General features: G+C 42.5%; 1 protein-coding gene across 3 annotated transcripts; it reads left to right on the top strand.

The window, feature by feature from the left end:
- The first annotated feature begins 1,304 nt into the window (after positions 1 to 1,304).
- On the top strand, positions 1,305 to 24,479 carry yeats2 (YEATS domain containing 2). 3 transcript variants are annotated; one of them, XM_069706227.1, is made up of 30 exons: positions 1,305 to 1,476; positions 1,909 to 2,014; positions 2,150 to 2,247; positions 2,427 to 2,519; positions 2,609 to 2,842; positions 2,956 to 3,074; positions 3,603 to 3,764; positions 5,400 to 5,511; positions 5,958 to 6,002; positions 6,090 to 6,258; positions 7,166 to 7,408; positions 8,319 to 8,486; positions 9,520 to 9,611; positions 10,357 to 10,542; positions 10,679 to 10,907; positions 11,301 to 11,459; positions 12,954 to 13,060; positions 13,953 to 14,099; positions 15,227 to 15,418; positions 16,673 to 17,045; positions 17,163 to 17,297; positions 17,603 to 17,737; positions 17,959 to 18,109; positions 19,315 to 19,391; positions 19,514 to 19,593; positions 20,423 to 20,627; positions 21,244 to 21,479; positions 21,625 to 21,699; positions 21,985 to 22,058; positions 22,823 to 24,479. In XM_069706227.1, exons 2-30 carry the CDS (start codon positions 1,915 to 1,917, stop codon positions 22,929 to 22,931), a joined length of 4,305 nt encoding a protein of 1,434 aa, XP_069562328.1. In that variant the 5' UTR covers positions 1,305 to 1,476; positions 1,909 to 1,914; the 3' UTR covers positions 22,932 to 24,479. The 3 variants fall into 3 exon arrangements, with proteins under 3 accessions (XP_069562328.1, XP_069562330.1, XP_069562329.1); XM_069706228.1 differs by lacking the exon at positions 1,305 to 1,476 and adding an exon at positions 1,557 to 1,618; XM_069706229.1 differs by lacking the exon at positions 17,603 to 17,737.
- Positions 24,480 to 25,091: the final 612 nt, after the last annotated feature.

The raw sequence follows: 25,091 nt of genomic DNA, 5'->3' as shown, positions 1-25,091 counted from the left end.
ATCAAAGTTGGCTGGAATGGAAATGTATTTGCACGGTTGAAACAGAGGCCTTTTAGTTGATGTTGACTGGAAAATTTAGGCTTGGAAACTTATTTGAGCATTAAAATAATAATAAAAAATAATCCCTCCTTCAAGAAAAGAAATGTGCACATAATAAGAGAATGATTTATTGCAAAATAGTTCATATTTATTGTCCAGATTTGTGAATATTCTTTCTTTTCTTTTTTTTTTTTTACCACCTACGGTTGAATATTTTTGAGTGGCTTAAAATTTTTGGCATCATTGCTTGTTTAACTGTCTGCGTGACAAAACATGTACCCTGAGGTGCCTGATAATGCATGCTCCTGGGGCAAAGTAGGGGGTGAAGCTCTGTGAAGGCTGCGTGATGGTAGGCTATGGCAAGTGGAACTGATCCCAGTACTGATCATCTCAGGTCTGCTCATCAGAAACTTGATCCCCGTTATCTGGTTTTGGCTCTCAAAATTCTGAAGTACAGTACACCCTTTACCTGACAGAGCTTACTGATAGCAGCATTGGCAACGATTATACAATGTTTTCATTGTTGTCCAGAATCACTGCCAGTTTTTTTGTCACAATGCTGTCGTACTAATGTGATGGCTCAAAGGATTTCCACCGAATTACTCACGGAAATGATAACGTAAGAAAAATGCCTGAAGAGTTCTTGTGCATTGTAATGTCATCAGATCATGTTATCATTCCAGTAATGTAATGAGGGTACACAGGGTGACATGCCATCTTCATTGCAGTTTATATGTAAATCATACGGACAGTTATTTAAGTAAATGCTTAGGGGACGGGTGATGCAAATAACCTGCTCCACCTGCTGCTTGCAGGGACAGCGGAGCACATTCTCCAAAAGACTCCTCCAGCTCCGGCTGTCACGAGGACAGATACAGGAGATCATTCCTGCTCGCTGCAATCAGACTGTACAATAAATCACCTCTGGCAAAATCCATTACACAACAATAACACTGTTGTCTGTGTTTCTTGGTTGTTTGTATCTAAAATATATATATATATACTGTACTCTATATACTGTGCATTTTATATTTAATTTGTTTTTTACTGTTATTTTATTGCTTTTTATTATTTTATTGCTTTCCTGTATACTGCTGTAGCGGAAAAAAAAAAAAAAAAAGTCCCCTTGAGGATGAATAAAGTAACTACCTACCCTAACCTAACCTAAAACACATCCTTTTTCCAGCGAACCAAATGACACACGGAGATGATCACGGTTGGTCTGTTATTGTAAAAACAGCGCCCCCCGGCGGCCGATCGGCGGAACTGCAAGGCTAACTATCCACTACTTAAGTTAGCTTCCTGTCCACCTCGATATTTATCAATTTGCAAAACACGAGTGGGGGCTGAGCACGGCAAAACGCAAAGGATATGCTCGCGTTGAATTAAAACACACGCCTACCAAAGAAACGTTGCTCCACAGCGCGAGTACCGCCAGTAAGTTTGCATTTCATACAGACTGAATCGGTTTCTATAACTGTGTGCTAAGCGAGTAGCTAAATTAGCAAAACAGGGGGTTGATAACGTTGCAGCGCTGCCGGCAGGACGACAGGGACGGATTCATCAAAACGCAGAGCTCGTGAGACACGAGGGGGGGGGGTTTGTTTAATATTCACCGCTTACGTTTGCTTCATTGAAGACTTTCGGTCAACAGTTTGAAACGTGTTAGATGGGTAGACAGCCGGCTAACGTTGTGTTAGCTTTTGGGCATTAGCTTTCAGCTTCACTGCTAGCCACCTTAATTCAACGCTAAGTTCTGTCACAACTAGAAATCAGAGCATTGAAGTGATAAAACAACAACAACAACAACAACAAACTAACGCTGGCTGCTGCTGAGCACTTTTCCCTTCACGTGTGTTTTCTTTACAGACAGCCATGTCGGGGATTAAAAGGAAAATCGAGGGCAGCGATCCCGACTATGAAGACATTTCGCTGGTGCTCAACAGTAAGAGAAACAAAGCAGCTGAACATAATGGTAAGTTGCCGCCAGGACACCTGCTTTGCGTTGTTGTGTTCAAATCCCAAAATGTTCCCACTTGTTCCCTGTTTCTTTAATAGTTGTTCTTCCTTTTGTTGTTGTTGTTGTTGTTGTTGTCGTCTCGTTTATCAGCTCGAGAAGCAGCAGTACAGAAAATGGAAACTATCATCAGGGAGCAGTTTTCTTTGGAGATGAAGAACAAGGAGCACGAGATAGATGTGATCAGTCAGGTGTGTGGATGTTATTAGAAAAACGGTCTTTACTTTACTTTACAACTGGTTGTTTTGTTTTTGTTGTCAGTAATGTAGAAAAAGCTGTGCTGTTATGGAAAGTCACTTACAGACTTTTTGTTTATGTTCAATGTAAAGCAGAGCATGTTGGTTTATTTGTTGTTCTTATGGTTTTCTAGCGACTTAATGAAGCCAGGAGGATGATGGACAAGCTACGGGCGTGCATAGTGGCCAATTACTACGCCAACACTGGAATAACAAAGCTCCCAGAAGTGAGTTCACGCACGTTTCGGTTCGGACGGCTGCTCTAAATTGGCGGGACGGTTTAGTTGCGTTAACCAGCATTTCCTCCGTGTCCCAGCACCCCTCTAAAAGTGACCCCGCTGTGCTGAACCATCCAGCCATCCGCCGGTTCCTCGAGTCCCCATCCCGTTCGTCGTCGCCTCTCAACCAGGGCTCTGAGACTCTGTCTCTGGTGCACTCAGAGTCCGAGTCCCTCTCGCAGCAAGGAGAGGGAACCGAGAGGAACGGAGAGGGATCGTGGCGAGAGGACAGCAGCAGGCAGGAACGCAGACCTGGACGTAACACGTGCAAAGTGAGTTCCCCTGACAAATGACAGGGTTATTGATGGTTTGATGAAGGTGAAGTGGGTACCAGCGTCATCTTTTAGCCTTTCATCAAGCCTGCTGTGTTTTTGATTATTTGCAGGACACCTTCGGTGTTCCGTCGTCCATAGGAGCTGAGCAGAGGGTGACCTATCACACCACTGGAGACGAGGCCTCAAGACTCTATGCAAAGAAGACAATCGTAGTGGGGAATGTATCCAAGTATGCAACCAAACTAATACCTTCCTCACTTAGTTGTTGTTCTGACTCAGTATGTTGCAGAGCAGGTTTTTCCAATGTAGAGGTTAGGAGCCTGGATCAGGGTCTATTTTTGTTTTTAACTGATGAAAAAGTTTAAAGTCACAAATGAAGATTGCTTTTTTAAATTGATCACGAGAGACAGAGAGAGAGAGAGAGAGAGAGAGAGAGTGCGCTGTAATTCAGTTTTACGGCAAGCCTGGTCTTGATCAAAGTTGAAAATACCTTTTTACCTCATTTATTTCCCCCTGGGGCCTGAGAGGATCGGCCCTGTCTTCCCTTAATCCCCTCTTCTACCTGTTCTACCCTTCTCTGAGGTTTTAGACAAATACATTGCAAAAAGTACCAGGTCCTTTGCACATGTTTTGATTTTGCTACTTGCGTCATGTTGAACTCCTCCTCCCTTAACCGTCTTAAACCAAATGACTGTACATCATCCCCTGTGTTCCTCACTGCCTCTGGCTGTTTTTCCTCTTTGTTTCTTACTGTCAGGTACATTCCCCCTGACATGCGGGAAGAGAACGACCAGTCTACCCATAAGTGGATGGTGTACGTCCGAGGCTCCAGGAGGGAACCTAGCATCAACCACTTTGTGAAGAAAGTCTGGTTCTTCTTGCATCCCAGCTACAAGCCCAATGACCTAGTGGAAGTCAGGTTTGTGCCAGTTTGGTGTTTTGTATATTATATCAGATAAAGTGTTCATAAGCACGCCTCACTCAGGCACACATTATTTTAATAGGCCAAGCTTCTCCTCTTATAAAAAAAATTGTCAGCTGGCTGCTGTATCATGTGGTTTCCTCAGGCAGCAATGGGAGTCAAAAGACAGGGACAAACTTGTTCCAATAAGATTTTCCCTCCGGGTGGACACATCATTTATTTCCCCCCCCAAATTTTGTATTCTGGCTCAGTAGTTTGCCCCACCTTTCTCCACACACCACTTGCTAAACTGATGGAAGTAAGGAAACAATAATAACACTTGCGTAAGAGATAGTTTTCATCAGCAGCTGACATGTAATTCAACTTCCAATAAAAAAAAAAAAAACGTTCTGCTAACATTCACATTGTGTTCCACTGTCTCAGCAGTAAACAGACCGTCATGGAAATCTTTTATTAAACAGTGCCCCCTTGTGCATATTTGACGCTGCAACTCATTCATCCCATCGGTCATATCACTGTGAAAAACAATGTTTATCATACTAAGTCATAATTACTTCAGGTTAATCTTCCCAGTAGTTCGTATTTCTGAAAAATAACAAAGAATATGTTAATGATGGAGATTGTACAGACACATCTTTATAAGTAACATTATTAACCACGAGTCAGACTGGAAGTCAACATCAACATGAGTGATACTGGACACGCCTAAATTATACACAGTCTACTGTGAAAAGCAATGTTTATCATACTAAGTCATAATTACTTCAGGTTAATCTTCGCAGTAGTTCGTATTTCTGAAAAATAACAAAGAATATATTAATGACGGAGATTGAACAGACACATCTTTACAAGTAACATTATCAACCACATGTGTCAGACTGGAAGGCAACATCAACATGAGTGATACTGGACACGCCTAAATTATACACACAGTCTGGTCTTTTTCTTTGCCCAAGGCACTAAGGTGTGTAGATCAGTGTTGCACACTTAATTTAGGAATCATCTAGAAGGAACAGAACTTTTGTGGTGTTGAGTTCTGCAGTTGAGATGTCTCATTTCGGGTATTATCCTCCAAAAACGGCAAAGGATTTAAGTTTGCCCATGGCTTCTGAATAAATGATCTCTTTCATCAGTCAGCAATCCTTATCCTGAGCTGTAGCCTCCTGGCTGTTTGAGCTGACAAAGTGCTCACGTTGCCGTTGCAGCTGCTCATAAGCTCCCCTCGACTGACTCGAGTCTTCATTCTCGGTGAACTCTACACAAGCCCGATGTTCTCTGCTGACTCTCAACACAGGCTGAATGTAGATGAGGGGATGAATAAAAGTCAGAAAAAACAAAATGCAGCACTTGCAGGGTGTCGTGAACAGACATATAATATTCAGGCACACATGCGGGCAGTCAGATCAGTGTCATGTTGGGATGAAAACCTCAAGCTTCAAAGGGGAAGAAGATGAGAGCCAAGTCATTGATTTTAAGAGATTATTAACTAAGTCTCAGTGAGAAAACAGGGTGAGAGGTTTTTTTTTTTTTCCCCCACAAAGGCATTGTGATGGATTCTCCCTAGATATGTTTCCTTCCGCATTTGTATTTTAATGATGTTACATAAGCCATTTTTAATGTGTCTGTTCTCAGTGAGCCTCCCTTTCATTTAACACGTCGCGGTTGGGGTGAGTTTCCTGTGAGGATCCAGATCCACTTCAAAGACCCTCGCAACAAACGTATTGACATCATCCACCAGCTAAAGGTCAGACCACATCATAGACCACGTCATCTTTCAGCTGCCTCTCCTCTTCCGACTGTGAAAGTGTTTTTCCACATGCAATTTTAACTGAGCCTCTTGTTGTCATCCTGATGGGTAAATGATTCACTTTGTGTCTTTGATGACATCTACAACTGATAATCTGCACATGATAATTAACTACACAGGATTCAGTAAAGACAGGACTTCAAAAGATCGCATGGATTTGTTGTTTCACAAACAAAGACAAAGTATCTGCTTTGCTTCATGACTACTTTGTAGCACAATCTAATCCGATGTTTGTGGTAATTTGATTTGGTCATCCTTATAAGGAAGCATTTATATCACTTAAACGTATAGTAATTATACGTCATTTATCTATTTCACTGCCTCTATTGTGTAGCTTAAAGTTTTCTAAAGTCTTTATTTTGACTTCTATTGTCCTCTTACAGCTGGACAGAACATACACTGGGCTACAGACACTCGGGGCAGAAACTGTAAGTTATCAAATGTTCACTGTGTGTCCGGTGTGACTTTTTTTTTCCTCAGAGCTTTACTCTGACGATGAGCTGTATTTGTTGCAGGTGGTTGATGTGGAACTCTATAGGAATTCTCTTGGGGAAGACTACATCCCTCCGCCCTCTTCCTCCAAGGTGACTCACAGAGCAGCCAGCCCCATGTTGCCCACCTCCCTGACCCAGGCTTATGGACACTCTAGCTCTCCCATGTCGCATGACTCCATTGTAGACAAAGGTACGCCAACAGAGACACTTTTTAAACACGAGCATGAAAAGGGATATTATAGTACATTTTAAGAATTCCGGGACACCTACCTGATGATGTATGTAAGGGCTTTTTAACTTCAATAGCAAGAGGACCAAACATCCAAATCACTTATTATTATATTTTGTCAATTTATGGCTTTGAATTAATCTCATACTCACAGTAAGTATGATGTTAACCACAAGGAATAAACTAGTCATACGCATCCATTTTCTTTCACTTTCACTGTATTAATTCCAGACAGCAGCTAGTCTATATAAAAAGACTGGAAAGCTTCAGTTACAAGGCTTGATACAGAAGTGCAAAAAAATACAACCACGGAGATCCAAATCCACAAAAGTAGAAAACAATATGAATATAGTAAAATAGTATCTACATGAACAGGGCCATAACAATAAATGGGCCTGTTCATAATACAATCAGAACCGATTGGCGCGTATATCAGGTCCATATCCATATTTTTTTTAAGATGAAAATCTAATTCAGTCTTGCAGTGGGTTGGCCTGTTTGAGTCATCATTCAACAGATCTTTCGTGTTTGCAATGTCACTAACAGTGAAAACATACCCCAGTCAGGTGATCTACCACTAGAACTACAGAACTATCATATATATCAGACTTCTGTCATTGTGAGCCTGTTTGAGTCAGTGAGAGAAACTACACTGCCTTGATTTTGATATTTCAACATCATTTCAAGACATTACCTCTTTTGCTTTTACACTGAAGTCTGCCTCAGGGTTGATGTAAAATGGGTCATGAGCAAACTTCACTACCTCACTGGGAATACTGAAGCCTCGGGTCTAACTGTCAGAATGTGATTATCAACTTCAGATGAAGTTTAAACAGACTTTTAATGAAATCTACTCTTCCATCTTCAGGTTTCATCAAAGCAGAAATGGGGAGGCCTGCAGGTGGTCATAGTACAAGCCTCACCGCTGGCGAACGCACTCCAACACGACCCAAAGCTGGTGACAGGATCACTCTGGGTTCCCATGGCAACTCTGCCTTCCAGCCTATCACAGCAAGCTGTAAGATTGTCCCCCAAGGACAGCCTCCGAGTCCCGCTGAGTCTCCCGGGAAGTCATTCCAACCAATCACCATGAGCTGTAAAATAGTTTCAGGTAAGTGTCTGCAACCAGTGTCGCTTTCACATTTTCATCCCTTTGCCTTCCTTCCTCTTCATACATTTTTTGGGGGGGATTCTACCACTCGAATGAGAGAAGTGCAAGTTACACAACCTTATTTCATCTAATTCTTTTCAAAATAGTTTTTATTACTGTTTTCATGCAGATGAAATATGAAACTCATTAAGAAATGCCAACATAAAAAATAATTTTTTTTTTTTTAAAAAACCCACCAAACTGACATATGACATATTAATATGTTGGTTCTGTTGCTTATAATTTGCACACTTTGTTCCCTGGTATCGATGCACATTCTCAACTTCTTAGAGTGAGGACAGTCATTGTTTGGAATATGCTGCACATCCGAGTTTAGGGATCAAATGAAAAAGGCTTCTCTCGTGTTCTTACAGGCACATATTTGTTTTAATAGCCAAATCTGGTAGACATGATGACAACCTACTAATTAAACAAAACCTTTCTGCTTGATGTAGGGTTAAACATTTTTTTGTCCAAATCAACTATCCACAAAATAAGGGAATGCAAAATGACATCAACGTTCTGCTTGTTGCACAAAGATCAGAAATAGAGTATACCAAACACGCATGCACATGTACTGTATGTCACTTAACATTTATTTTCATCACACATCTGGGAGCCCCTAGGAACATGTTTTAATTTTGCATAGAGGTTCATAAAAATTGAGTTTGTGACCAAATATTGTATATAGTTAAACACACTCCACAGATTAGTATCAAGTTAAAATACTATTCACCCACACCCTATCATTCGACAGGAAGGCTTTTTTGTGCTAAATCTCAACAAGCCCTGAAGCATTTTTTCACTTGCACCTTATTCCACATTGATTTGTCATTATCCTCTAATAGCCTGTGTACTTTCACCCCCACAGGGTCACCCATCTCCACCCCAAGCCACTCCCCACTACCCCGCACACCCACGACCTCCACCCCTGTCCATAGCAAGCAGAGCTCCTCCTCTGCACTCAACAACCCTTATATTATTGTTGACAAACCAGGCCAAGTGATCGGCATGGCTTCCTCATCTGCTGCCTCCACAGGTACACATCTCCTACTCAGTGTCAATGTGCTGCTTCAAATCGGAAGTGGACCTGTAGCGAAATTGAACAGCGGTGTCTGAACCGCCCACGCAGAATATATAAATGGCTGTGAAGAATGTACCCGACAGATGATGAATAATAGCCTCTAAACTCCTCTTTTCTGTCTGTTTCTCTCCAAATATATGTTTTGGCTTCTTTTATTGTCCTCTTTTATCCCTTTGTTCTTTTCTCTCGAGCTCTGTGTATTCCTCCTTTCTGTTTGTGTTTTCTCTGGCTGTGTCCCTGAGTCTCTCTTTTTGTCCCCATTTTGCACTCCTAAAGTATGACGTGTGGTGAGCCAGCAGGATAGTTGCTGGAAGAGAGGTTACCATGGTGACTGAGGTGATGTGCTTCATGGACAGATTAGGAAGATATTGGATGAGACCCCGCACTCGCATCAAGTTTTGTATATATTTGTGTATTTCTCCATGAATATGGTCTGTGGTTGTCTACAAAGATTAAGTTCACTGCCAGATGAAACAAGTGTGTACTTCCTGCCAGCATCACCAGTTCACGAAGCCAGGTCATCTTACATGACCATAGCCGTCGTATTTACTTCCTCACATCAGCAGCGTCAGTTCATATTTCCCGTAAGAGCTCTTTCCCCTAGATTGCTCTCTCACGCCCACTCAGCCACTCCTACACTTTCTCCACAAATGCGCAGCTCAACCAAATCTAGCAGCCGGGTTGGAGTGCTGTTAAATGATGTTTTATCAAGCTGGATGAGGTTGATGTGGGTGTTTTGGCTGATTTACCAACCCTGCAATGAAACAAATTTGAATGCAGTAGGTAAGGAATAAAACTTCAGCTCTGTGAGGGAATACAGTGCAGCCAAACCTGGGCTTCAACACCCACGCTGAGTAGCACTGACACGACACTGTTACCTTGCACAGCTATGGCCTTGCTATCTCTGGAAAGGATTACAGGAACTGCTGTGGCTTTCTCCAGCACAGTCATCTATTCTGTGACTTATTGTGTGTGAATTATTTCACAGGAAGCCCGTCTGCCAAACAGTCTGCTGCTCAAGGCACACGTTCTCCAGCGCCTAAAGTTCACACGGGCACCTTCCTCTCCTCAGGGGTTAGGGTGAGTTGGCTGAGACTTCAAGGTTTCAACATTAAACATGACTTCTTATGGACTAAAACATCTCTTTTTACTGAGCTGTCCTCACACTGTTAAGATTGTCCCTGTAGTATCTGTATCTTTCAACAAAGCAGTGTGATAATAATAGTAGACCAGGGTGCTATCTTCAGCAGATGCGAGTGCCTTGGCAGCTTTTTAAATGGAACATCATTCTAAAGATGGGGACGGGGTGTCGGGAGCTTTGCAGAGAGAATTGCACAGTTCAGTTTCACGAAAACTGTGTCAATAGCCTGCAGTAAAATCCTCCCACTCCCACACGCTCATCATCTCATCACTATCCACAAAGAATGAAACATGATTCCACTTAAAATTTCTGTTTTATCATAGTGGCGCTCGCATTGGTTCAGATTTCGTAGTTCTCTTAGTTATAAAGCACTGATATCTGCAGTTGTACTAAAGGCCAGGGTAGATAAGGACAGATGGGGAATGTAAAATCATCGACTTGATGAATAAATTATGATGCTTATTTTCCAAAATTTGTTTTAAGCTACGAATCTTTTCTCTTTAACCTTTAAAAAGCTGATCTTCATGTACAGTCAAAGCATTATATTAATAATATACAGGATTTTTCTGTTGCCTACAGAGTAAAAGAATACTTTAACCAGCTGCAATATCTTCAACTTGTTGTTGTTTCAAAGCAGTGTGGCTGGTGTTACCGTTACAGTCCCTCTCCATGTTTGTTTTGCAGGTTATCATCAAGCAAGAGCCAGGGGAAGTTTCAACACAGCAACAGCAGATGGTTTCCACAGTAACCAGCCAGCAGCAACCTGCTGCTACAGCAGCACACCAGTTTGTCGCAGTGAAGGGAGGTCACATGATCTCCATGGCAGCACAGAAACAGGCCGGAGGGGCCACAGGGGCCACATCTAGCAAGGTCAGTCTCTCTTGGATATGCCCTGACACTCCCACACAAGCGTATCAATAATTCACATGTTAATTGTAATATACTGTAGTTGTGAGTAAAAAGTTGATCGTTCAGAAACTTAACATGGCACTTCTCTTATTTCCAGATGTTGGGTATTCCTGTTAACTCAGCGCTTCAGTCTTCAGTCAAACAAGTTGCTATTAGTAGTGGACAGATTCTGGTTGCCAAGGGCAACACTTCTGTCTCCAAGGTGATGGGTGGGAAGCAGGTTTTGGCTCAGGGAGTCGCTAAAGCCATTGTCAGTGGAGCCAGCAGCATCTCAGGTCAACAGGCTGCTACCAAGGCGGCTGGTGGCTCAAGTGGCAAGAGTGGAGGTCAGAGTTCACACACACACACACACACACACACACACACACACACACACACACACACACACACACACACACACACACACACACACACACACACACACACACACACACACACACGTATATATACATCCAATGTACAATGTCATGCAGGTAGAACAGAACAAGTAATTACAATTTTACAACAGGGCGCATGCACATATTAGGAAGTTGTTTATTTATTCTCTATTGTTTTACTCGTTATTTGGAAAACACGATTTCTGACTTAAAGGTAGTACAGGGCCTGTAGTATACTTAACCTTCTACTTTTAAATGCTAACTATAAAATGTGTTGTATTCCGGTTCAGTCAAGGAAAATATATCCATATTGTATATTAATATTCATTTGTATGTTCTTAGTGATGGCTACTCTTCAGCTGCCAGCGAACAATCTGGCCAATCTAGCCAATTTGCCTCCAGGCACCAAGCTCTACCTGACCACCAACAGTAAAAACCCATCGGGGAAGGGAAAGCTGCTTCTTATTCCACAGGGAGCTATCCTCCGAGCCTCCACTGCAAGTAAGACATGTTACATCCCGTATTAATGACATCGACAAAGTAACCCAGAGTCAGTTAATAGTGATTTAGCCTTTCCTCCCCCTCCCTTTGTCGTTCTGATTTTCAGTCACGTACTTGACACACTCCTCTTGAAATTCTGGGTTTTAAGAACAAGGAAAGAGTTTCTTTGACTGAGCAGTTCAAAGAATATCTTGTTGAATGTCTTGCCATTCTCGTAATAAAGCTCTTTGTGACCCTGTATTAATGTCTATGTGACCCTGTAGCACATAACATGAGCCAGCAGATAGTACAGGTTAGGTTGGTCTTAGTTAACACTTGAATGGGCTGATTAACTTAAGAATCCACACTGCAGGAAGAACAGTAAAAAGCAGCTTAGCATTCACGCTGCAGCAGCCACAACCCATTAACTCTCAAATGTAATTAATCAATTAAAGTAGGACACTTGTTGTTCTCAACACTTAAATATCATGTCCTCAAATATAATACAGCTTCCATACTATGAATATAGTTTCTAGGACGTTGTCTTCAATTTGGGTCTTTATGGTAATTTCCAAGTTTATCCAAGTGAATTCGGAACACCGATAAAAGTTGAGCATCTCACTACACGCAGCACATTTTAATAATAGATGTAGGTGTGGTCGGACGTACACATGAACGTCATAGCAATATTGAGCTTTCAATGATTTCTTTGAAATGATTTTGTTCTGGGTCAAAATGATTGTACAATACACATCTTTAATAGAGAAAAAGAAAAGAAGTTGGTACACACGCTTTAAATATATTTTTTGCTTTTCTGAAATCAACACAGGTTAAAGGATATATACACTTAGTTCATTTAATGGTACTGAAAGTTCCAAAATGACCCACGCCCTTGAAAGTCCAGTATTGCCATGACATTCATGTCTATAATGAGGGCTTGTAAACATCTGACCACAACTGTACACTGGTTCTCTTACATAGAAGACTAGATTAGGTAGCTTTAATGAACTTTTGTGGCACAAACTGAAAGAAATTCTCGATTGAGAAGGTGACTCAGGATTTGGGGTTCGCGTCCCAGCCAAAAGCTTTCGCCCGGGCATTTTCCTCCGTGCCTCAAGTTGTAGACGGCTCCATTAAAAGTGTTACTGCTGGAGGCGCGTCATAAAGTTGGGGAAAAAGAAATCCACTTTTGTAGTGACTTTCCAACTCGAGGCATGCTGGTGACTGTTGCAGATATTGGCTGCTGCGCTCCTACTGGCCAGTGAGTCAGTCATGGCTATCTTGTTTCTTTCTGCTCAAAGATATTTTGCACCATCCTGTCTTTTTTTATTTTTATTTTTATTTTTTTCTCAAGAAAATGAGCTTCACAGCATTAAACCAATATAACTCGTGTCTGTCTAGAAAATCATGCTTTCACCTAGAAGCTAGAGAGATAATATGTTAATTTTGGAGCGAGGATAAAAGGATTGTTTATCTGATTTGAGACTGATGTGTATGTGGCTGTCTGTGATTTAGGTCAGCAGTCCCAGAGCAGCTCGTCAGCAGGCACCGGGGGCTCCCAGAACTCCTCCTCCTCTTCCAACCTCTCCTACACGTCCTATATCCTTAAACAGACCCCACAGGTGGGTAGACACACATTTTCTCCGCATTACAGACCTTACAGACATTCATACGCTGGTATGATTTTTTTCTTTTTGATGTCTTTTGTGTGTCTGTGAATTTCGATTTTTGTAGGCTGCTGAAGATGCTGTGCACATTATCCCCACCGCTGTTACAGAAACACCGATTTTTGAATTTATTCACTTATAGCATGACCTGCACTGTGTTCAAATGGGATTTCTTTTCCTTGGTGATTCTCAAGTTTTTGTATTCTTGTAAAGGTTGAGCCTGACTTGTTCTTAATTAGACACATTCATTATAGCAGCATTGATCCATGCTTTAGCAGCTTTAGAACAGTGCTGCCTGTGCATTTAGCTAACAGCATATAATGAAGTGGCCTACAGAGGTTTCCACCTCAATTTAAAATGGGAATCTGTGCCGTGTTTTCCTAATAGTGATCCATCTTAAAGGATCTGTGATGTCTTCACAATATACTGCAGTATATTACGCATATCTCCTTTAACAGCTAAAGGTGCACACACACACGCACACACACACACACACACACACACACACACACACACACACACACACACACACACACACACACACACACACACACACACACACACACACACACACACACACACACACACACACATATTGTAGTCAAGATCTTAGGGATAAATTACCAAAGGCGAATTAAATTTTCTGTAAGCGATTATGATAAATGAAGAATTAAATAGTTGTAATAAAAGCATTTTTCCTAAGTAAAATAGTCATCCTTTGCATATTATGAAAATGTGTCCTACTGTACTTTACAGTGTAATACTGGTAACATAAAACCTCTGTGTTAAGACTGGTTTAAAAGGGAGTTGTACCATTAACTTGGAACTTCTCGTCCATTTTCGCCAGGGTACGTTCCTGGTCGGCCAGCCTGCGCAGGGTTCAGGGAAGCAGGGAGCTTCCAGTTCGGCAGGTCATGCTGCATCATCTCCAGCAGCTGTTACCCAGCAGGCTATCCGGGTGACAGCTGGACAGAAGGCGGCCATCCTGGCTCAGGTCAGTTTGGGGAACTTGTCTGAGGGCAGGACTCGACTGTGTGATACTAATGGAAGCTGGTGCAGTTACTACTATTGTTTGTGTTGTTAACTGTTTCACGAACAGTCCAATTCTGATGGTTAAGCCGTGATTATTGGTTGTAACTGGTTAGTCTCTTGGGGTATAAATGAGGAAAAAGTGTGCTTGAATAATGACTGGTAGAGTTTTGAGACAGTTGCACTTGAAAGCCTCCTTTTGATGTTTGCCAGCACTTCTGTTTCCTCTTCTTCTTGAAATATTGATTCTCTTGACCTTATTCTTACTTATTGCTATGCACTTCTTCTTATATGGCATACTTCTCAAATGCTTTCTTTTTTTCATGTAGTTTTTAGGTTGACCTTTTTTCATATAGAGCTCTATTGAATAGTATTTTCTCAACATCTCATAATATGGTTCGTATTGCATTTGTTTCTATAAAAGCATGTTGGTTTGTATGGTATCCAAGAACAGAAAAAGCACATTAAAAGCACTATTTAATTTCAATAATTTACTACCCGTCATTGGTCTTCATTTGATTAAGTGGGTTTTTACAAGATTTGTCAGATTAGAAAGAATGACTATAATTTCCTTCTTTGTCAATAAATTTGATGAGTTCCAATTCAGACTCGTATTTTAGTAGTATATGCTGGAGTCTAATCAAAACGTTGTAATGATTACTTTCATCTGCAGTTTCAGAGGAAACGCTTCGAAACATTTTTGTTCAAACGTGACATGAAAGCAGTCGACACACACATGGTCAGTTTTCCTCCTTTTCCATCCCATATGTGACCGTAACACTGAAGGACTTGTCCAGGCAACAGCTGGTGTAGGCCTGACTCACGCATGTGCTGCTGGGCTAGAGGTGGACAAGTCCCATCAAGCACTTTAATCTGTCTCATTTTATATAACAGCATCATAGCCATGTTCATCTCTTACCACTTTGCCCAACTGAAAACTGTAGAGTGATGTGAAGCAGGTTGTCTTTTATACGTTGATTTGTTGTTGTTTGAATTTTCTGTCCCCTCCGTTGCTTCTCTGACAGTTTTATCCTGCTCATGTGGGCTGTTGTTGCTATAAGTGGGTAAGTGCTCCTCTAATATAATTGACAGGTGGTGGGAGGCTCCCAGGGTGCACAGGTGAAGTTGTCTGACGGCTCTGTTAAGACGGTAACGGCAGCGGGAGCAGGCCACTTGTCCAAGCCGGGTACCACCACACTGAGGATGACGGGTGGAGTCATCACTGCTGCTAGCTCCTCCCCCGGCTCTGTCAGCGCTGCGGCAGCGGCAGCCAGCCAACAACAGGCGAGTTTCACGGTCCTCGTGTTTTTCTGACAGCTGTGGGGTTTTTTAAAAGTCATTTTAATGCAAACAGCAGTTACTTTTGAGATAGATTTGAAGTATTTCGTTTATGCTTGTAAACAGTTTTTTTGTTTTTTGTTTATGATTACCAAAATTTCCTAACCTGTTAAATTACTACAAAATCTGCTATAAAATAATTCAATAATTCCCAATTGCAAAAATAATTGGTAGGAATGATTTTAGTGATTTTTTTTAATTTTTTTTTTTAATTATATGCATTGTGTATTAAAGTGCAGACATCAAATTTATATTGACTAGAAGTTCAACGCTGTTGCATAAGTTTTTCCATCTTTTGTAAAAGTGAGATAAATGCAAATGCACAATTTGCCTTTGCAATTGGAATACATAGAAAACAGGAGTGATCCCATGTGAGTACAATAGCTGGGTTGGTGATGTATTTGTCAGAAATGGCAGAGAGTTCAGAAGGTGTATGAAGCGCCCTCAGCAGTCAATCAGCAGCAGTCTGGGTTTGGGTGATAACGGCTTTAGAATCAGTGGCTGGGCCTCAACAGCTAGAGAAATGGAAACACTTTGTGCGACTTGTAATATATATATATATATACAGTATTAACACAGGAAAAACACTGGAGATGCTGATGCAAACACTAGCGAGACAGAACTGCTCTTTATTAGGACTCTGTGAGAGAAATTGACTCTTTTGTCTTTGAGAATTCCATAAAACCAGTGACCTGATCAGCCCGGCTCACTCCGGGAGCTGCACTGCAAAACAGACATCAGCAGAATAAAGAATAGACAGTTAATTGTAACTTCGGTCAAGCGACAGGGAATCTTCTTTTAAATACCCCTGTGCGTCGATGTAAACGGATTTGTCTCATCAGTATTTGATGTATCGTAAACATATTCACTCTCATGTGAGTGCCGATACGGTGAGATGTTGCTCCTTTAAATGGGTGTCCAATGACTTGTTTTGTAAATGAAAGTTTTCACCCAAATACATTAGAGTGTTTTTAAATGAATTTACTATTAATTGGTCTATCTTATCCTCGAAAATGTATACGTGTTCTTTCATGGACTCTTGGTATTCACACTAAAGCAGCACAGTTTGTCATCAGAACATCAATAATTTAAAATGAATGGAGCATCTTTTCAGCCTTTGCTGTACTTTGGAAAAAGTTGCAAAAGGGCAGAGTTTTTGTATTTCCTGGTTGACAGATGAGTTTTTGTGTGCCCACGCAGGCTGCTGATGGTGGGAAGTCTGCCTCTCAGCACCACTCACTCCTGGTGGCAGCCAACCAAGCAGCAGTAATCAGTGCAGCTAAGAACGCCAGTGCTGCTGCCTGTAGCAGCCTGTCGAAGGCGACTGTGGCCTCATTAGTCAAGGGTGCTGGCAACTCTGCCACAATGACGAAAGGTGGTGTTGGTTCAACTGGTGCCGTAGTGACAGTTGCAAAAGGGAACCCCAATATGCCTGTCATCAGCATGTCCAAGGGTGCAGGGGGAGGGACGGCAGTGTGTGTGTCCAAAAGCAGCGGGACATCATTGGCTACTGCAGCTTCATTAGTCGGAGGAGTGGCAGCCGGAGGAGGGAAGACAGGTGCTGCTCTGTCAGGTAGGCAGAAAGAAACCTCACATCACGGTTATCTGTTGGTTTGAATGTGTTTACAAGTATAGTCCAGGTCCAAACACAAATTGCTCTCCCATCAAGAATGGATTGTGTTTTGTCCAGGTATGCTGAAGATCCACTCTGGAGGTTCCAGCAACCAGCAGACAGTTTTAACCATTCCTGCCAACCAGCTCAAGCAGCTGGGGGTTGGCGCTGGGTCCACTGGGCTGCAGACCATATTCATGCCTGTTGGGAAAGGTAAGGTATCTCTATGACAAATATAAGACAAGAAGTTAAAAAAACAACAACAACAAAAAAAAACAGGGGAAGACTATAGCAGATAACAGCTTTAATTAGTTTGTCTCTGAGCTGAGTCTTTTTCCCAATGCAGATGACTACAGAATGATTTATAGAAGACAAACAAACTGTAGATTCACTTCTCTGTAAGAGCAGCTTTTGTAGGGCCCATCTTCCCCCCCCCCTTCTCATTTTTCATCTAAGTGTTAAACCTATTTACCTAACGGGCCATTGATCCATCCGAGTGTGTTTTTCTCCGTGTATAGTCGTGTCTAAAGGCCCAGTCTCCAGTACCCCTTCCTCCTCCTCCTCTTCCACCACCCCTGGAGCAGCTGGAGCTGGAGCCTCCCCAGGCCCTGCCAGCCAGGCCTCCCCCTCCCTTGCCCTGCCCCTGGCACAAGGTGAGAGGGGTCCATCTTCACTCCACCCACTCTCCATTTTGTTTTTTTTGCGTTATAACTTTGCTCAGTACGCAAAACAGTATTAAGGTTTAACTCCCATCTCCAGTATCTTCACCTCACCATTGCCTTTTCTCTTCCCATTTAAATAAATGGTATGCGTTGAATAAAAACGAACCTTTCTCTCACACTTGCTGTCCTGCTGTCGTTCTCTGCTGCCACAGTGAAGACCGAACCAGGTGCTGGCACAGCTGTCACAGCTGGTCCATCACCCCCGGTGACTGCTCCGGCCCCCACTTCTGTCCATGTTACCCCTGCAGCTACCACCGTCAAGCAGGAACAAGGGGCAGATAACTCTATGCACGACCTCATCAAGTAAGGACAGGGATGAGTTGTAAAGCTGCTATCACTTACAGCAAACATGCTTACTGGCTTCTAACGCTGGAAATATACTTGCTTTTTCAACCACGTGTTCACGTTGCCATCCAGCGGTGTCGTAATTGTTCAAATGCTTGCCAGTGTACTGTACTTTACGTGTTACTTAAGGATTCCATTAGAGGGCAATCTTAAGATGCATTATTTAATCAATAAACAATGAGGATTGATGAAGTTGCTTCGCCAGCTCAGGCGCCCACACGCGGATATAACGGTCCCAGATTCTTTTCCATTTATTTTCGCAGGTTTTCAACATTTACTTCCAAAACGGTTCGCAGCTCATGCCAGCTATTCTGACAAGCATATTTGTCACAGTGCAGCAGCAATGACACATCATACAGATGCGGGTATTTGCAGATTTAGGCTGTGTCTCAAATCGCATAATTGTGTGCTTACACCCTCTATTCTGAGTGCATAAGTACGTTCAAACTGGATAATGTACTCATACTGGCCCACAAATAGAGTATGAAAAGCCTCAACAGTCGCCGTTATTGCTGCGTAGCGGAAAGGGAGGGACTACCTTCCTATTTTAAAACTACGTAAGCTGAGGAAGCTGCTGCTGTATCAGCCTTTAAGTGAACTAACAGAAAAAGTAGAAAAATTAGACACAGCATCGGTCTATTAAGTTGTCTTCCAAATAACGGCCGTTGTGTCGCTGTTTTCATGCATACTGACCCCGTCGCGTCCGAACACTGCCCCTACTGTTCATGTCTGTATTGCGTTCAGCAGTCACTTAGCATTTTTTTTTTTTTGAGGACGTACACAACCAACAGTCAAAACAGGCTCAAGATATGCGAGGCAGCCATCATACGCAAAGCAAGTATATATCGGGCTCTAGAGGAATGAGCAATATGTTTGTTCAGAGGAAAGGCAGAAATAGATTTTTCACTGCGCCCCGCGCTGACGCTGAGTAATCCAAGGGTTTTTGGTGTTGCTGTAGATTTGACCACTTAAATGTGAACAGCTCCATTTTTAACTTTCAAAAATTTTTCATTGAAGAAGAGCAGAGTTTAATTTGTTTAAGCTATTTCACAGCTACCGATGTATTAAAGGAGGGGTCTGAGAATACCTTATTCTCCTGGCCGACATTTCGGTGAATATTTTCCAGATGGTAAACCTGACAGTTGTGATTGCTTTTTCCTCAGCACTGAACACATAGAGACCATGATGCAGCTGCTGACGGCCGTGGTGAAGAAGTTCCCTCTAATTGTGCCAGAAAAGAGTAAGTGAGCTTCCATTTCTTTTGGTGTGCTTGAAAACAGACTTTATATACAGAAACTAGAGGAAAAAGTCTGACAGTTGAAACACTGGGTTTTGTTAAGCTGTTTTTTTCCGTTTGTTTAGCTGAAGACTCCCATCCATTTTGTGCCTCCTCAACAGACCAGTATTATTCCTGGACTATCGGCAAGCGCAGAGCCTCAGAGGTGACTTTTTTTTGTTGTTGTTTTTGTTTTGTTTGTGTGCTCGTGATTATAAATCCAGTGATGTTTATTATTTGTACCATTCAGTGTCTGTAAACCACATTACAACCAAACTGATGATAGTACAGTGGAGATGTACATTTCCTGTGAAGATTTTTTTTTTTGTTGTGAAAAAGAAATGATCAGAATATCTTACAATTTGTCATGAAATCATGCACATGGTCTTATGTGTCAAACTTATTGGGTCTTTCAAAATGAGAAAGCAGGGCCACATATGCACATTTAACAGTCCTGGATACAGAGCAGTTTCCTTTGATGAAGGTTTAATTTAATCCCGTCTGATAGTGATAGCACCCACTTACTAACACCTACTCTTCAGGTTGAGGGCGTCTGTAATGTCAGGGATAACTTGCCGTGTCTGCAGTTTTGTTATCTTCGTGCCGGATTTCTGCTTGCCTCGTGTGTTTCTATCAGGTCAGATGTATATCTCTGTCCAGTTGTCCCCTGTCATCTTTTTCTAACGGGTTCATCAATAGCTCATACAGGCCTGCCCATGTCTTAGCTGTCTGTTCTCCTTATCTACCACTTTAAATGGTCTCAGAGGAGCCTAGATGTGGATATTTATATCTACACTATGAGAACAGGGGACGATGGGCTGCAAAGTAGTGTCTACAGGACTGGAAAGAGACCGTGTGCCCATAAATGTTGGTATTTTGGTCAGTACTCAAAAGGTATTAACTAAACTGTTAATCTATGTCAATCTGTGGATTTTAGGGCTTTTAGGCCTTTAATGTAAGTTTTGCTTAATAGAATTTGGCATGTGTCCGTGCAGCTCCAGCGAGCGGTGGCAGTGAAGCGGCTTGTCCAGGATGTGCTGGACCGCTCACCCCGCCTGCAGGCCCTCACTCCCCCAAAGACCAGAGAGGTGGTGCAGTGGTGCCGGCAGAGGGGCTACACGCCACCCGACCCTGAGCCCCAGCACAAGAACGATGACGAGTCCATTGAGGACATTCTCACGCAAATAGATAATGAGCCCGGTGGGTTTCTGTCCGTGTGTAGTTTCGGTGCATATCTTCCACAGGAAGATCAGTGACTGTGCTTTGGCTTGTTTTGTGTGCTCTTTTCTCTTGTCAGCAGCTCACGGTGGATCAATATTTCCCCTTCAGTGTTGCATGTGTGGGTGTATTGCCTCTGCAGTTACCAGTTGATCCGGTACTGTGTTTGCGGTCCGGTTGTGTGTGAGGGCAGCCAGTGTGCAGCCTCGGTGTTTTCGTTCCGCCTCATTGTTTTATTCACAGGGAGCTCTCATTAATTCTGTCTTTTGTCCCTGAAGGGTGAGAGACGAGGCTGCTTAGCTCAGTGAGTCACACACTCGCCCGAGCCAGACAACAATCTCTGGTTGTGTTTTCCTCGTCGTCCTCTGTCTTGCACAAATATCTTGATGTAGACTTGTCGGACTGTTGAACTTACAAATCGTAAACAACTTTACAAACTTGGGTCTGTCACACTTCTCACTTGTGCTTTAATCACGCAGCCCCACATCGAGAATCTGTAATGTGAGTGATTCACTGGAGCGGCTGCTGTTTCTGCTTTGCTGCCGCGACCGCTGCTTGTGAAACGGTGCGTTAAATGTCCATGCGGGTCTGTGTGCAGAGTGCCCGTCGACCCTGAGTAGCTGCGAGGAGCTGGTGCTGCGGCTGGAGCAGATGCAAGCCCTGCTGAAAACTGAACCGGAGGAAGCAGACGATGAAATAGTCGACATCGTCACCGTGACTCCCGCCTGCCAGAAACTAAAGGTCAAAGAGGAGGAGCAGGAGGCTGACGTGGAGCCCAAATTCTTCCTGGGCCCCTCCGTGTCCGCCCAGTTTGTCAGTGAAACAGCGCAACAGGTCAGAGGGGTTTTGGAAACGGAATTGAACCAATAAAATCCTTTTACTTTGCTACTTTTAGGATCTGAATTTTTTTTTTTTTAACAAAAGCAAGCTGCGCCTCTCTCTTCATATTTTTATACGATGACCCTTCTGTGTCTTTCAGATCGGGGCCACCTTCCAGCCGGTGGAGGTGGAGAAGAACGTGTTCGCTCCAGTAGTCGAAGCCATGATTCTGAAGGTCGGTCACTATGCAGGCCAGAACAGAAAAAAAGTTATCCATTTACAGAAGCTCATCATCACCTCAACGTACTCTTTACTCGAGTGATGAATGTACATAATGTATGAGATGTGCACCCGCACAGGATAGTGCATTTCACCTTGTACTGCTTCTTCGTGACTAATGATGACACTGTGTGTGTGTGTGTGTGTGTGTGTGTGTGTGTGTGTGTGTGTGTGTGTGTGTGTGTGTGTGTGTGTGTGTGTGTGTGTGTGTGTGTGTGTGTGTGTGTGTGTGTGTGCGCAGGCCACAGAACAGTTTGCCAGTGACATCCTGAGAGAAGCTCTGGCTGGGGCCTACGCCAAATCCCCTCCGAACAGGTCAACTTTTTTTTTTTTTTTTTTTTTTCCCTCTCTCTCTCTCTCTCTCTCTCTCTCTCTCTCTCTCTCTCTCTCTCTCTCTCTCTCGCTCTCACATGCAACCTGCTCAGTGCTCCATTTCTCACTTTATTAATTATATGTTGGGCTCGTCCAACCCACCGGTTTGATGCTCAGACTGTTCTCAGCATGTCCACAAAGTGAATATAAACAAAATATTCCATAACAATGAACTTCCTAATTTACAGCATCCGTTCAGTGACATAAACTTCCATTGTTGTCCAAGTACCATTAAAAGCACGTCAGTGAGCTGCACTATAGCGCTGCGTTGTGTTATCATGATGGGGAATATTGCTACCATATTTTATTTTGACTGAGCCCCCCATACTGTGTTCGGCTGGCGTAAATACTTGCTAAAGCACCAAATGCGTATTAATCCACCTTTTAAAAATAGTCCCACACAAAATGTGTGTTTGTCTGTTTTGTTGGTCTGTAATATATCTGTAAACTCCGGTAGCGTCATGCTTTTCTTTTCTGTGGAGAGACATCAGTAAAATCTGATGCCCTTGCCTGTAGAACACTTTGTTTGTTTTCAGACATGATGTAAGACAGTGGGACGCAGAACTGAGTGAACAGGCGTCTGAATGCATCGATTCAGAGCTCTGTGTTTCACCATCATACACATTATGGAGCCAGCCAGTGATGCACCGGTCTGAAAACCTATTTCTAGTGTTAAAATCCTAACTTGGGTCCATTTGTCTCTGCAGGGCACCCAGAGAGATCACGGCCATGAACGTCCACCAGGCGGTCAGCAGCATCCCCACCTGTGACTTCCTCACCAACACAAACATGGGCTACCTGTCTAAGGACAACTGAGGTGTAAGAGGACTGATACTGACGGGTTAACCGACACACTTAACAGTGACGAAGGCTGTCTCGAGTCGCTGGTAAGGACAACGAGACTCTCCTCTTGGAACTGACAGCTCTACTGTGCGAACATTCGCACAGGGACGTCGTCCCGCTGCCTCAGGTTGTGCAGTAATAACTAATGTGCTGTATTCATTAACTCGATCGTGGAAGAGCTCAGCCTGCTTCTCGACGCAGCTGCGCGGCTGCAGAGCAACAAATGTTTCTAATACTCTGGGTATTTTGTAACATTTTAGTCCTAATGTATGTGGAGAAGCGGCATCGTGGGGGCGGGGTGGGGGGGGGGGTGGGGTTATTTGATTTGCAGGGGTCTTTTGTGCTCCCGCTTACCTCATAACAAGATCATTCAAATGATGAACTGTTTCCAGCCAGCTACTCATCGGGGGAAATGAAGTTTGGGTAACTTACAGTATAGGACTAAATAACGACATCAGACTGTCCTCTCCTGTGTACGACACCTTCCTGTCACTTCACCTGAATTTGGAACGAGACTCGGCTTTTCAGCCGAGGTGAATCACAGATTTACAGCAATCTGGAAACGCTGATGAACATCTGAGTGTTTCCTATCGGTCAGTGGGGACCTTGGGCAAAGCAAACAGCTGTTTTCCCAAAAGTGGCATTACCATGGCAACCAGCGATCGTCACGACCAACATCCTTTGATGTACTTCAGTGTTACCTGGCGGAGGTAATTATGGATCTTGCTGTATAAACATGCAGGAGACTGACTCATGTTTCATATTTGTAAGTCGAAGACAGATTCTTCATTATGTCTGTTGACAAATCTTTCATCTGTCTATTAAGATAAATGTGATGGTAAACTGAACGAATCACCGGGTCATTATGAATTCAAGGCACACTAAACATGTATCTTCTCCTTCATGAACCAGGTGTGACAGCCCTTTGAAGTGCTTTCAAGTGTCCTGTTTAACATCCACGATGTATCTTATCATGTAATGTATATGACCAGTATATGAAATACGGTGTTTTCAAATGCTGTTTATTTTTGTATCTAATATCAACACCTGCGAACAGTTAAACCCTAACAGTAGAGTGTGTGTTTATATGAATATGTGTGGATAGTGGATGTCGTCCCCACAGAAGTCAATGAATTTGATGGTAAGTGAATGCGAGTGCGTGGTTTGTCGGTGGATGCAAATAAGGCAATGTGGTGTTGGTAATTCTGTTTAATGTGGAGCTTTGCATTACGTTAATGTGTGGATGATCGGACAAGTGAATGTGTTTGGGCTGAGTGGTTACAATGCCTGTTCAACCAAATCAGATTAGTGTAGAGGATGCCTAGGCATTGTTTTTTCATGTTTCGGTGCAAACCAAAAATATAATCAATATTCTTATAATAAACTAGAAAAAAAATATATTTCTGGCTACCCTGGCTTGTGTTTTACATGTTATTATGGTTTTGTTTTGTTTTATGATGAATATGATCGGTATGAAGAGGATAAACATGTGGTAGGGAGCCTTTAGACTTGAGAGTTAAAGGTCCAGTTCAACCAAATTACAAGCAGAAAAACCAAAAAAACAGCTTTAAAGTTTGCCATACTGAGATTTCCGCCGCAGGCATTGTTTCCGTCTTCCTACAAAAAAATATTAGTGTGTGTGGATCATCCACAGACCTCACTGTGAACACTTTTCACTGGAACTGTTTTCTACAAAAAGAAATATTCCCTATTGAAACTTTTAGAAGGTTTTGTGGAACATCCAGAGTGCAAGAGAAATATATCCTGAAAGATTGTCCCTTCTTTTAAAGGAATAGTTTGACACTTTGGGAAATGTACGTATTCAAGTTCTGCTGAGAGTCACATATTAAAACACAACGTTGCAGCTAAAAGGGAGAAATCTATCAGTCTTCTCACCTAACTCTCAAGAAAAGAAAAAAAAAGATGTAGGTGTACGTGCCAAAATATCAAAGTATTTCTTCATATGAAATCTCAATGCTGTGAGCACCACAAATAAAACTGCACTCCTCTTTCTTGTATTCAGTCAAAACGGAGCTGATACCAGATATCTCTGCCAAATTAAAACGACTATCTGCATAACTCGATTCAGGAGCCCATTCGTCCAGTCCTGTAAATTACTAAGAATTTACACAA

This window comes from Brachyistius frenatus, unplaced genomic scaffold (assembly GCF_029030835.1).
Source record: "Brachyistius frenatus isolate BFR_SWC_R1_liver_20210118 unplaced genomic scaffold, ASM2903083v1 Contig_61, whole genome shotgun sequence".
In the NCBI taxonomy this organism is placed as follows: domain Eukaryota; kingdom Metazoa; phylum Chordata; class Actinopteri; family Embiotocidae; genus Brachyistius; species Brachyistius frenatus.
Note: the sequence above shows the minus strand (reverse complement) of the source record. Positions and strands in the feature narration are given on the sequence as shown.